At 36.1% G+C, this 13,440-nt stretch overlaps 1 protein-coding gene across 4 annotated transcripts in view; it reads right to left on the bottom strand.

Moving 5' to 3' along the window:
• Positions 1 to 2,292: 2,292 nt before the first annotated feature.
• PTGFR (prostaglandin F receptor) overlaps positions 2,293 to 13,440 on the bottom strand; it is a 52,431-nt gene continuing 41,283 nt past the window's right edge. For 3 of the 4 annotated variants that reach the window (XM_006934847.5, XM_045033220.1, XM_045033221.1), the window contains exon 3: positions 2,293 to 6,290. In XM_006934847.5, coding sequence (XP_006934909.1) covers positions 5,988 to 6,290 — 303 coding nt within the window. In that variant the 3' untranslated portion in view covers positions 2,293 to 5,987. 4 annotated transcript variants of the gene reach the window in all.

Here is a 13,440-nt window from a genome sequence, read left to right as displayed (position 1 = left end):
ACGGAACACTTGCATTATGTAAGAGTAGTTAGTTGTTAAGAAGAATACTCTGTATGTACCAAAATGGGTTGTTGAAATCCACAAGTTTTACAACACAAGAGTATATCTAGTAGCATCTCATTATTTAGGTGTAGACAAGGATAGGATTGCCTTATTTAACATGGGAAAGTCAGTACTACAACAACAGAAGTCATTTTGTTAGTTTGGGGTTTTACCAATCAGATACTTTTAAAAAATAACTCAAATGTTATTAAATACCTAAGAGTTTCCATGCTTTTGTAAGTGGAAATGTAAAGTGCACTTCAAATCCAAAATATGGTTCCTTTGATTTCAATAATTCTGCCCCTACTGTACTATAAGATGTACAGTATATATAAAATGACATTTTCATTTTTCTTTCATAAACTATCTAGATTGCTAACTAAAAATATGCTTAATGGATGTGAGATTTTTGACAGCATAAAAATCTTCACACTTCTCCTATTGTATAGCGTATCTTCATCATATTGTGTTCAGGTGGTATTTTTGCAGGCAGAAAGGCAGCTCTCCCAGAAATTCTTTATAATTGCAATCTTTGCAATTCTTTCCCTCTGGCAGCTTTGAACAAAATACTTGGTAAATATGAACGTACATCTCAAGATTATGATTTAATTTTAGCCAGGTTTCTGATTTGTTTCTTTTTAATTTTTTTCTTTAATCTTTATGTATTTTTGAGAGAGAGAGACACACACACAGACCGTGAGTGGGGGTGGGGCAGAGACAGAGGGAGACACAGAATCTGAAGCAGGCTCCAGGCTCTGAGCTGTCAGCAGAGAGCCTGACGTGGGGCTCCAACTCACAAAGATCATGACCTGAGCTGAAGTCAGATGCTTAACCAACTAAGCCACCCAGGCACCCCTGATTTGTTTTATATACTTCATGTTTAGGTTGGAAATGAAGGGACTGTTCTTACTTGGAGAAAAAGAACAGTTTAATCTCTCTCTCGGGCTATTATACTACTTGAGATTTTCTGACCATTTGATAGAATTCCATGGCATGGGATATACAAAGGTAAATATATTCTATCATAAGGAAACTGAAAGTACAAAGAGAAAAATGTATTTCAAGCATCCTCATTTATTGGAAAAGCAGCCATTCCAGACTGAGCTGCAATTTAGGCAATGTTTGGGCAGTGCACAGAAGCGTCTCACTTCCTGCCTTTTTTTAAAACCAAGTTTTTTTCACTTTTTATTCTATAGTGGTTTTTTATCTTCTAACGTTTTATTAATTGCCAACAACATATGTAGCATTCATTCTCCCTTATCTTTATAGATTATAAGCTACTCAGAGGACTGAATCCTAAATGCTTTCATCCCATGATACTCTTAAATTAAAAAAAAAAAATTTAAGTTCAGGTTCGAATTATATTAGGAAGGCAAGAATGAAAATATATAACCTGATATGGAAATCATTTGTGCTGTCTACCAATTATTTTCAGTTCTCCTCCTGGGCATATCATAATATTGTACTAACCTGCTTCCCTTAAAGTTCACAGGGCCATCACTTGCTTTGGCCAGAGATGCGTGAACAAAAGTATTATGTCTTACCTCTAGGTGGAAGCTCTAAGAGCCAGTTCATGATTCGCCGTGTTTTCTCCCCTGTAGCATGGCGAACAACATGTAGGATGGTGGTTGCTCTGTCACCTAAGGTCTCTGAGTCATTACAATGAAAAGAGCTCCCTTTCTGAATGGACAGGAGCCATAGGTGAGAATTTGGGGGGTTATTTGTTATCACAGACGTTTCTCTGCTATCCTGATGCATTTGGAAATTTTCAGATTTCCATCAAAATTACTACCTGCTGGGATGCCTGGCTGAATCCATCGGTAAAGTGTCTGACTTCAGCTCAGACACTTGTTAGCTCTGTGCTAACATCTCAGAGCCCGGAGCCGGCTTCAGATTCTCTGGGTGTCTCTCTCTCTCTCTCTCTCTCTCTCTCTCTCTCTCTCTCCCCCTCCCCCGCTCACTCTCTGTCTCTATGTCTCTCAAAAATCAATAAAACATAGAAAAAAATTTTTTTAATTATGACCTGCTTAGATGAACCACAAAAGAAGAAAGAAAGAAAGAAAGAAAGAAAGAAAGAAAGAAAGAAAGAAAGAAAGAAAAAGAAAGAAAGCCAATGTCACAGAAAAGTAGGAAAAAGAGACATACCAAAGATAATAAAGAAAACAAGTTGAAATTCTTCCCACCGAATAGATAAAAATAGAAGTTTAGATTCAAGAGTTCCAAGCTTTATATGACCTTCCCAAAAATAGATTCTTGATAAACACTAGTCCAAGTTTATTATAAATCATTTGTTTGAAGTTTTAAGCTAAAACACTAAAATTACATGAGTTGCATACTGATACAAGCAACAAAATATACACATCTTTAATCTCATACAGTGCAGCACATATGAAGAACACAAAATATATTTATTCACATCACACATTGCGTCTACTGTTAAAATGCATCAGTAACAAGTTGAAGTCCAACATTATTTACCAGGTGGTAAAATATTCTGACACCCAGCTGAAGAAGCAAGAAAATGTCCATTCCCATCCTTCATCTTCTGACCTTAGTTTATTAATTTGGAGCAATGATGGCAATACAGGTGAAGCTAGCAGCAGGTTTCATAAAAAGTTCGTCTATGTATTTAGCAGGTGCTCTTATCTGGGTTCTAAATTCAGAACAGACACAATACTAAAGCAGCTTTTTCTTTTACAGACTGAAAATGAGCAAATAAGACCATTTATTCCATAAGACGTCTGTGTGTGTGTGTGTGTGTGTGTGTGTGTGTGTGTACGCGAGCGCACACACGTGTATGCACGCACGCATGTGTTAGCTTTTGGGTTAACTTCAGCAATACAAACTGTATTGCACTTCAGCAATACAAACAAGTAAAAGCAACTTTTGGCCTTTAGGAAAAAATTTAGAAATTTCTGTCACCTAGTTAAAGCCTCAGTAAAACGTGTGATGCGTTGAGATGCACCTACAACTAATTATGAGTCAGTATTATCTGTCTTTGTATCATAATCATAAAAACCCACATGCCACTGGCTTTTTTGGCTCATTTTTTAAAGTCACTAAAAAAAGAAAAAGCCTGTCATTTGCAAACCATTTTCCCAGAATAAAATAATTTCCCAGAAATAATAAGATCAAATATTATGTGAAGTTGCTTCGATACTACTTTACCCAATGAGAAGGGAAAGTCAGTTTTTCTGGTAATCTAATTATACATTTTTAAGTTATACATTTTATAAGTTTTAAACAGAGCTTAAAATTTCAAAATTGGTTAACCTGTTGACCACTATTTGTGCTATTTATTTCCACTCATCTTAATAAATGTACTTTCACATTAAACATTTATATGAAAGTTATCGATGGATGCTACACTCTATTATTCAACTTAGGATGCCAAACTACACTGAAATATATATAATAACAGGGATAAAATTCTGAAATCAGATATATGCATATTATCGTGTTCACTTTATTTCATTTTCCTTGAACAAAAAGCCTAAAACAATGTAAATGCATATTCTTTTATTTTATTTCTTTTTTAGTTTTTGGTGTCTATTTCTTGGGTTTAACATCATTATAAAACCAACTTAGTTGCCCTAAACCTACACTCAGATAATACACATAATCCTTCCAGGATATGCAGAAAGTGACTCACCTGTCATTCCCTAACACCTTCCACACCCATGCATTCCCACATATGGTAATGTCACAAATTCTCTTCAATACAGATACACATGGCCAGGGTTACATCATGGCAATAGAGCAACCATTATGCCATTTACTTAGAAGCCTTAAGGAGAAGAGGCCTGGAATCCTGAGTCACAACACATGGAAGTGTTTGCTACAGCATCCTATCCAGCATGAGGAGGAAGGATGAAATTTTGCTTCCTCGGGCCTCAGTTCCCAGGAAACCAACATTCTCTTAAGTAGCTATGGGAAACAAATGTCTCCTCTAAACCATCTAAAAGTTCTAGGCTTTAAGTGCTCTTGAAACACGAGAACATTCATGTAATGTAACAGCAATCAAAAATTGCAATGGCTTTTTTAAAGTATATACACTGGATATTTAAATATATATATATTTAAATTATATATATATATATATATATATATATATATATATATATATATCAAAATAACCAATATGTAACTGTCATTTGAAACAAAATGCACAAAAACTTTGCAATTCCATGCTTATTTTGCATCAAAAAATTCTTGTCTGCAATTCAACTGACAAGTATTTACTGAGCATCTTCTATGTGTTCTATATATAAGAATAACCTTTGTGTTACTCATCATTTACTGGTCTTAAACAAAGAATATCATGTGCCTTTTTGTGTGTGTTGGGGAGCGTGTTTCCTTTCTTTGAATTCACTGGAAAAAGTAGTTTCCTTTAAACCTTTAATGAGACTATTTGCTTCATTTCTTTTCATTTATTCATAAGAATTTACCAAAATTCACAAAAGCTAACAACTTCCAATGTAAATTACCAGCCAAAAGCAAAAACTTGTGAATATAATAATTTAAGTCTAGCTGAACCACACAGATTTCCTGGGGAATGTGAAATCAGTCTCACAGAGAAGGTTAGTTTTAAAATGGACCACAGTTAATGAAGGCAAAAAATTCTTTTACAGAAATACATTTCCTTACTATGAAACAGAACTGCCTACCCTATGTTCTGATGGCCCCAGGACATTTTGAATGATTACTAAAATTTGGGGGGTTGAATTATACAAACAAGCAAAGAAGTCTAAAGTATTACTGGGAAATTTGGGGAGAGATCATCATCCCCTGATCTCTTGGTCAACCATAATAATGATTTCCAAATGCCTGACTAATTGCCAATTTCCCCTTGACACAGGTAGCATAGGCTTTAAAGATGCCATCTTAGAGATTTAATGAACCAGCTTTCAAGAGAAATTTCTCATATGCTTGTGTGTGTGTGTGTGTGTGTGTGTGTGTGTGTGTGTGTGTGTGTAGAAAGCACAAATAAGCTACAAATAGTCTTTGAATATTATATATAGATTGTGTTTCTTTTGTTCTCTGATACAAAAATGAGAGCTCAAAGTAGAGCTCCTTTGCCAACATTCTTTGGACCTATCACTGGGCAGAGTTTCTTAGGATCTGCTACACTGCAAATTACCTGTTTATGTGCTGACATAGAACCTTTGTTTCTCTAAAAACTACTTACTGTGCACTAGAATTTTCAGAGAAAAAGGAGATTGTTTGAAAACCGTGCAAATCTATAGCTTGCCAAAAAAAAAAAAACCCAGAAAACAAAAAACAAAACAAAAACCTTCAAACAACAATTTACCTCCATAGTAAAACATGCAAGCAGTCATGTTTGTCAAAATGACAAGGATAGGCTCATTCTATAGAGGCTCGCCAAGTCAGGCAACCTGACAGCCACACCTGGTGTAAGAGAGGTCATTATAACTATAAGCCACAGTGACTCCCATGTGACATGACCATACATATATAGATAGAAGCAACATAATGAGGGGTGTAACAGACCAGATCAAACAGTGAGGGTGCTCCCCTTCATTGAGCCTCATTTATAAGGAACAGTTGTAGAGCAGTGACCCCCAAATCAGCCATTTCACTGTGAAGGTAAGTATTGAGATGTTCTTTGTCAGATAGGCTGAGTCAATGCTTTAGGTTTCAACACAGTCACTCATTCCAAAAGTGTAAATAACATAAATAAGCTCAATTTTTTTTTCAATTTGACTCCCCCATGGAATTATCCCATCGTGTTTACCTCCAGTTGACAAAAACAAGTGAAAAGATGTAATTATACAGTTAATTTAACAAATTTCAAAAGCCGAGTCTGACAAAAGTGCCCCCAAACTAACTGCTGAGGTCTGAATTTCCCTGTTAGGCTTTCTATTTCTAGCCAATTAACTGAAATACTGACGACGCTTTTAATTTTGTCTTAGACCTACACTGACTTACTGTTCTATTAAACTAGGTGCTCGCTGATTTGTTTTCTCTGCAACTGGTGACTCAGAAATAGCAGCAACCTTTAAGGAATTTTTAATGGAGCTGAGCTCCCAAACATGCAGGCTGATGATATGCACTCCACAGCAGCGTCTGGCAAGTTTGTAGAGGTTCCTAAGGACTGCCTTCCGTAGCAGAATATACACCCAGGGATCTAAAATTTGATTCCACGTTGCCATTCGAAGAGCAAAAAGCGTGGTTTCACAAGTCTCCAGAGAATGATTTCCATTTATTCCAATGTTGGCCATTGTCACCTGAGAAACAAACAAAATAACAAAATCAGTTGATACAGGCATTTTCTTAGTCATATAGTTGTTTAGCTTAACTAGCTAGGCTACAGGGCATCCATTTCATTTTCCACAAAGTGATGTTATTTTGCAAAATACTGACAGAAAGAAATGAACAGTAGCAAAAACACTGATGTAGACATCTGGATCCTTTGAGTTCAAATTGACATTAGAACTACAACAATGATAACTTATTTGGCAAGTCAATTGTACACAAATAGAATGACCGAAGAGAGGACAAAAAAAATGAGACCAGGAACAGACCTTTTCTTACTTTTGGGAATAGTAAGTTCAAAGCCAATATACATTTGGAAGTTTCAATGAAAAAAACTAAAGTTTATTTATGTAAACCAATTAAAGTTCAGATAAACTAAAGTGTAGATAAACTATAGATAAGAGGTTCTTAAAATTAATTTAGAGCATCTGATACAATTTGCACATGGAAATGGTATTGTTCTGGAATGTTACTTTTAGAATTTTCTGCTTTGTAACCACAATACCGGTAGCTTTCTTCTTATTTCTTATTCCCTTCTCTGATTCCTCACCCTCGCTTTAACTTGGCTAAAATATTCCAAAAATGCAATGGAATTTTCTAAGGGTTCTGAGGAAATGAGTCCCCTCTATACTACCACTTGGTCAACAATAACAATGTAGATTTTGGCCTCGTGTATTCATTTCCTGACCTCCTGTGATGTTAAAGAGATCATTTTGTGGAATTAGTTCCACAAATGGCCCCAGCTACATGTCAGAACTGGTCCAATCACTGAGCCCAGCTTTGACTTCCAAATAATTGCAGAACAGACAAAATAGTTGCAGAACAGACAAACAAGAGGGCTTTGAAAAACCTTGGCTATCAGAAAGAAAGAAAGAGAGAAAGAAAGAAAGAAAGAAAGAAAGAAAGAAAGAAAGAAAGAAAGAAAGAAAGAAAGAAAGAAAGAAGAAAGAAAGAAAGAAAGAAAGAAAGAAAGAAAGAAAGGAAGAAAGAAAGAAAGAAAGAAAGAAAATGAAGCAAAGGTGAAACTGAAAAATTAAGGGAGGGTCAGACCACTACACCACCAGCATTAAGAGAGGGTATAACAAAGCCTAAAACCCAAATGAAAAGAAAATCATCTTTCTTGTCTTCTTAATGGACCATTATCAGAAAGAAATGTCTTAATTTGGGCTGATATGAATGGTTGAAGGATGAACGTCCCTCATCCAAACCTTCATTACCTACACAACAAAGTACAAACTCCTTATCTGGCTGGCTCCTTGATGATACATCTGAAGTCTGCTGCAATTTTATATGCTATGCTCCAACTGCTGTGAAGTCCTCACCTGTCCCAGGAGCACCCTGCCCTTCTGAGCTTTGGCTTGTGCAACTCTATTTTAAACTCCTATGTCCCCTTTCTCTGCCTGATAAACTCCAATCCATCCTTCAAGCCCCATGGAAAATGAGCTCATCTCCATGACGTTTTCCCCAACTTTACCAAGATGAATTAGCTCCAAGATGAGTTTCTCCTTCTTCTGTGCTATCACAACCCCCTGTCCATAGCCAATTATATCTCTTACCACACTGTGTGATAATCATGCATTTGTCTCTATTGTCTGTAAGCATTTCTTCTTTTTTTTTTCTAATATCCAGTACAAAAGCTGACACCTAGAACATACTCAGTATTAGAATGAATAAAATTGTATTATTTTCTATTCATTGAGGCTATTTCTAGAAGCACAGCAAAATATGTGATCATCCATCATAACCAACTAATATTTTGAGGCTTAAATGTTTCTGGAAGTTTTAATACAACAGCATCCACTAGTGAAGGATTCCAAAATGCTTTATTGTCACTCAAAGGAACAGGATCTTGCATTCCATGCTAATTCCTTGGGAAATGGCTCTTTCCTTCTGGGTTCATTTCCTAGGGGAATAATGTATCAAACGTTAGACCTAACCATTCTGTAGCTAAATAAGGCCAACCAAGTTTCAACATAGAAAAAAAAAAATCACAGTCCTTGGGATGTCTGGGTGACTCAGTTGGTTAAGCGCCTGACTTTGGGTTAGGGTTAAGGTTTAGGGTTAGGATTAGGGTTAGGTCATGATCTCACAGTTCATGAGTTCAGGCCCCTCATCCAGCTCTGTGCTGACAGCTCAAAGCCTGGAGCCTCTTTCATATATGTGTCTCCCTCTCTCTCCCTGTCCCTTCCCCACTCTAACTCTGTCTCTGTCTCTCTCTCAAAAGTAAAAAGATTGAAAAAAAATTGGAAATAAAAAGAAAAAAAATAAAAATAAAAATCCTCATCCAATAAGTACCTGGGTCAAGTATAGGCTCTTATGTCACTGTTCCCCAAGTTATCCAACAGCATAGAACAAATAAACCTTTATGAGCCTAGTTCCTCTTAGAAGAAAGAAGGGCCAAGACTCAGGTAGTTGGATTGAGATATTTTCACTTTATATTTTTTCTTTACTAATCAAATATTTATTGATTATCTGCTATGGGCCAGGCAAGGATGGAGTGGCATACAAGTAGACTTGTGCCTGCCTCCCACGGAATTTGCAATCTATTTGCTGGGGTTTGGGAGATGGGGAGTTGGCTCAGGGATGAATGAATAAGTATTTCTCTTGCCTTGTGAGTATTAAATGAATGTATTTTCTATTAATGATTAGATATGTTCCTAGGAATCTCAGAGCCCAGACAAGACACTGGGAACAAAGTTGGGAACAAAGATGCTTCATGTAATTGCCTAGAACAGCTGGGCCTTGTTTAGAGACATTCAAATTAAAAACACCTGAATAACATGACACGTGCTTCTCGAACTCTCCTCTCTCCTTGCAGTGTGGTCACCAGCTGTGCAAAGACATTGTGTCCTCGGCTAGCGGAAGTATATTAATATATTTATTAGCATATTATTGAAAATTCAGGACAACCTAAGTAACCCACAAAAGCTAAATTATGGTAATTTTATGTAATGGAAAAATATGTAAGCATTAATGTTTGTGATCCAGAGTTAACTTTTTAAAAAGCAAGTTACTAAACTGTATCAACTAAGTAATCCCAATTTTGGAGGAAAAAAAAACAAAACCAAATATGTAATTTTGCAAAAGTGTAGAAAAAAGACTAGGGTGCATATCAGTATTTCAATTGGTTATATCTAGATAGTAGAATTACAGATAATTTTGATTTTTGCCTTTGGTTAAGCATTAATTTACTAATATTTTAGGTAGATCATGCATTGCTTTTATAATTCATGCATTTTCCAAGTAATTAGTTGAAATATACTCTTGTACTAAAGAATCAGAACTTATGTGGATTATTTATGTATGTCTGTGTGTATGTGAATGAGGTGCCACAGAATTGCCTGAACAGGGCAAGACCTGATGACCCTGACAGGAGAAGTGTGGGGGCTGGGAAGTGAATGAGGAAGTATGCCATGTTCCCTGGGCTGTGTCTGTCAATAGTCACCTCATAATCCTTGAAAGACTTCTTCTCTGGTCAGCCCACCCAAACTTGGATTCCAGAGAGCTGTGTACAGATTAGATTCTCATTACACACTCCGCCTTTCATCTAATTTCCAAGTGCTATCCATCACATGGAACGAGAGGAATATTATGTGTTATTTTTCTAAAATATCTTCCTTTGAACCTTGACATGTTCATCTTGACTAATGATTAGAATTCTGAGAAATGGACAGGGCCAAGTGTTTGCATATTCTATGGAAAAACCAACTGATTAACATGATCCCTCTAAACACTCCACACTAAGATGAAAGACAAATAAAGAAGTCAAAGAAGTATATGGGGGGGAGGGATTATGTTCACTGCTGGTTGCAAAAACCAAAATAGATAGATGGTGGAATAAATCATCCATTCATTTGGACCATGTAATACAATTATATGAATTGTTAAGGTCACCGAAATTAATAAATCTTCCAGGCTATTTACTCATAGATAACGGTTTTATTCTGGAAGCTATTTTATCATCCTCTACTGTAAGTCTATGTATCTTTGGGCCACTATCAGGACCCCAGTGGCTGTTCACAATTAAAAGCAATGGTAAATTCAAAAATCATGCTTCCTTTCCTCTGAGCAATCATAAAAGTAAATTAATCTAGATCTCACATATATATGGAATTTAAAACAAACAAACAACAGCAACAACAACAATAAAAACTAACTCACAGATACAGAGAACAGACCAGTGCTTGCCACAGGTGAGGGAATTTTGTAGTGATCTTAACTAGACTTATTGTGGTGATCATTTTGCAATATACACAAATATCAAATCATTATGTTGTAAACCTGAAACCAATATAATGTTATATGTTAGTTTTATCTCAGTTTTTTTAAATAAGTAAATCCATCTAGCAGGGATTAGCTTTTGAGTGTTTACTATATCCAGGTATTGTGCTAGATAGTAGTGATGCAGAGATGAATATTTATAGAGAAATCCCATCTAACATATATTTTGCATATGAATCTAGTTTTTACTTCTGTCTCTCACACCAAAATGAAATCTTCTAGAAAGCATGTATTTTTCTTTGGTTGGTTCTCTGTTGTATCCCTAGCACCTGCCATACAGTAGGGCAGTCGGTATTTGTTGAATGCATTAAATGAAGGATGTCCCTGTGAGGAGAGCCCAACGAGAAAGCAGACGTTATAATGTCGTAGTGTAATACAGGCATGTAAAAGATGCCATAGGCAGGGCTATTTACTGACACGTGAGCTCAGATGCAGTCATTGGAAATTAAAACATTTTGCAATCTTTCCAGTATACCACAACTATAGTTATTCATACTTGACTAATTTTGAATTCATGGTGATTCTGCTGCAGTTTGTCAAAATTTTCTTTGTCACTAGTTCTTAAGGAAATTTAAATGAATACATAATCAAAACCATTTCTGGTGGGATGTCCAACTTCCTTAGACAGCAAACCATTTTCTAGAATTTTATCATCTTTTTGCATATGAACAATGTCTATGACAATTATACAGGGTTCTCATCTAGTCCCTGAAGCAGGTGTTTTCACACGTAATTATCTTATTCCAAGAAGCAGACCATAACTTCCGTCCTTTCTGTCATCACAGAACACCAGTTCAGGGACAGTTTCTTTGGGGAATGATAGTGTATACAGAAGTACAATCCACTGATTACAAGTTACTGTCCCTTATAATATTATCAACCAAACACTGATCTTTAGGTCTGGCACTTGAATAACCACAGAGAAAGGGGATAGGTGTGAATATGCAATTACAATCCAGCCTTATTGGATGACAAAAAAAAGTTCCATCTGTAAGCTTTACCAATGGACCATTCCATTCTATCTCCATGTTTGAGAAGTTTAGCTTATGTTATTTGGATGACTAGTGACTATAAAGAACTAGGTAAAGATAATGGATTTTTAAGTGCCACAGCACCTAACAGTATCTTCAAAGGAGAAATTCTATTTAATTCAATTGTAATGGCAATTTTGGAAAAGGAAAATCATATAAGTTACTGAATCTGTCTCAACTAAACGGGTGACTTTTAAATATATTTGTGGTGATTTAACCAGATAGCATTTATTCTGGAACTAGAATAGTATTGTATCTCTACAATAGTGACTACAAGAGCCTTCAGGGAAAAAAAAAAAACTACTCTTGTGCAAATCTAGAAAAATAGGTATAAAATAACTGTCAGAAACAGAAACATAGAGGCTCTAACAGGATACTTCTTTACAACTATGAATTTTTTCCATACTTAAATTTACACCATGTAAACTTTTATACCATTAAATATAGAAGGTAGCAATATTTCAGTCATTTCCCATTTACAGACTGCTCATTGAAATTTTTTAAACAGTATTTTGCACATGATAGATGATTTAGAGATACGTAAAACTAGAATACTACAATAGGGAGAGGACAAAAGCGTATGGTATTTCTTATACCCCAACTGTAGAATAGCTACAAAATGTTGCCACCCCCAAAGTACAGATCAATGCTGCAAAATACAAACATTTGTGCAGATTAAATTTTTATTTTCTACTTGATTTGTTGACAGAAGATTAACAAGGGGCACCTGGATGGCTCGGTTGTTGAGCGTCTGGCTCTTGGCCTCAGCTCAGGTCATGAGCTCATGATTCGTGAATTTGAGCCCTGAGTCAGGCTCCAGGCTGATAGTGTGGAGCCTCCTTGGAATTATCTTTCTCTCCCTCTCTCTCTGCTTCTCCCCTTCTCTCTCTCTTTCTCTCTCTCTCTTTCTCAAAATAAATAAGTAAATGTAAAAAAAGAAGAAGATTAACCAAAGACCCAGTCACAAGCACATTCTTGCGCCTGCCTAAAGACTTACAAAGTTGTAAACAAATGAGAGAACAGGGAGTGCTGTATAGATATTGCCCCCTTTGGAATGGGTGCAATCCCAACCATAATACCCATAATACTTCACATGCATCCTTGCTCCTTCACATCAGCTGAAGAAATGATGTGTAAAATGAGCAATGGGAAAAATTTTTAACTAAACAGTACACAGAGACCAAAAAAAAAAAAAAAGTGTGCTACCTGAAAAATCCAAAAGCTCATCTTTCTAAAGAAGATTCAGTTGTAGAACCCATGTATTTTCATTTGCTATTGCAGTCTCTTCTCCAAGGTCTGCATCATTTTTTAAGTCTGTTAGTGGGAAGATTTATACCAGACGCCCGAGGTATAACTGTCCATGTCGTCCTTGGCTGTTAGTACTCACAAAAGAATGCTGTAATTTCTTCTTCTGATACTTTTTAAGGGAATAAAACAGTCATTTACCCCAAAACACCAGATATCACAAAATTTAAAATAAATAAAATTTATATATCAGTTATGTCACAGGTGATCATGTCTTTAAGAAAAAATATAGAAAATGTAAAATAGGGGCCTGGGTGGCTCAGTCAGTTAAGCATCTGACTTCAGTGCAGGTCATGATCTCACAGTTCACGGGTTTGAGCCCCGAGATGGGGCTGACACCTCAAGGTGCTGACACCTTGGAGCCTGGAGCCTGCTTCAGATTCTGTCTCCCTCTCTCTCTGCCTCTCTCTCTCTCTCTCTGTCTCTCTCTCAAAAATAAATAAACATTAAAAAATTTTTAAGTAAAAAAAAAAAGAAAATGTAAAACAAATACAATCAAAAGATA

This window comes from Felis catus, chromosome C1 (genome assembly GCF_018350175.1).
Source record: "Felis catus isolate Fca126 chromosome C1, F.catus_Fca126_mat1.0, whole genome shotgun sequence".
In the NCBI taxonomy this organism is placed as follows: Eukaryota; Metazoa; Chordata; class Mammalia; order Carnivora; family Felidae; genus Felis; species Felis catus.
Note: the sequence above shows the minus strand (reverse complement) of the source record. Positions and strands in the feature narration are given on the sequence as shown.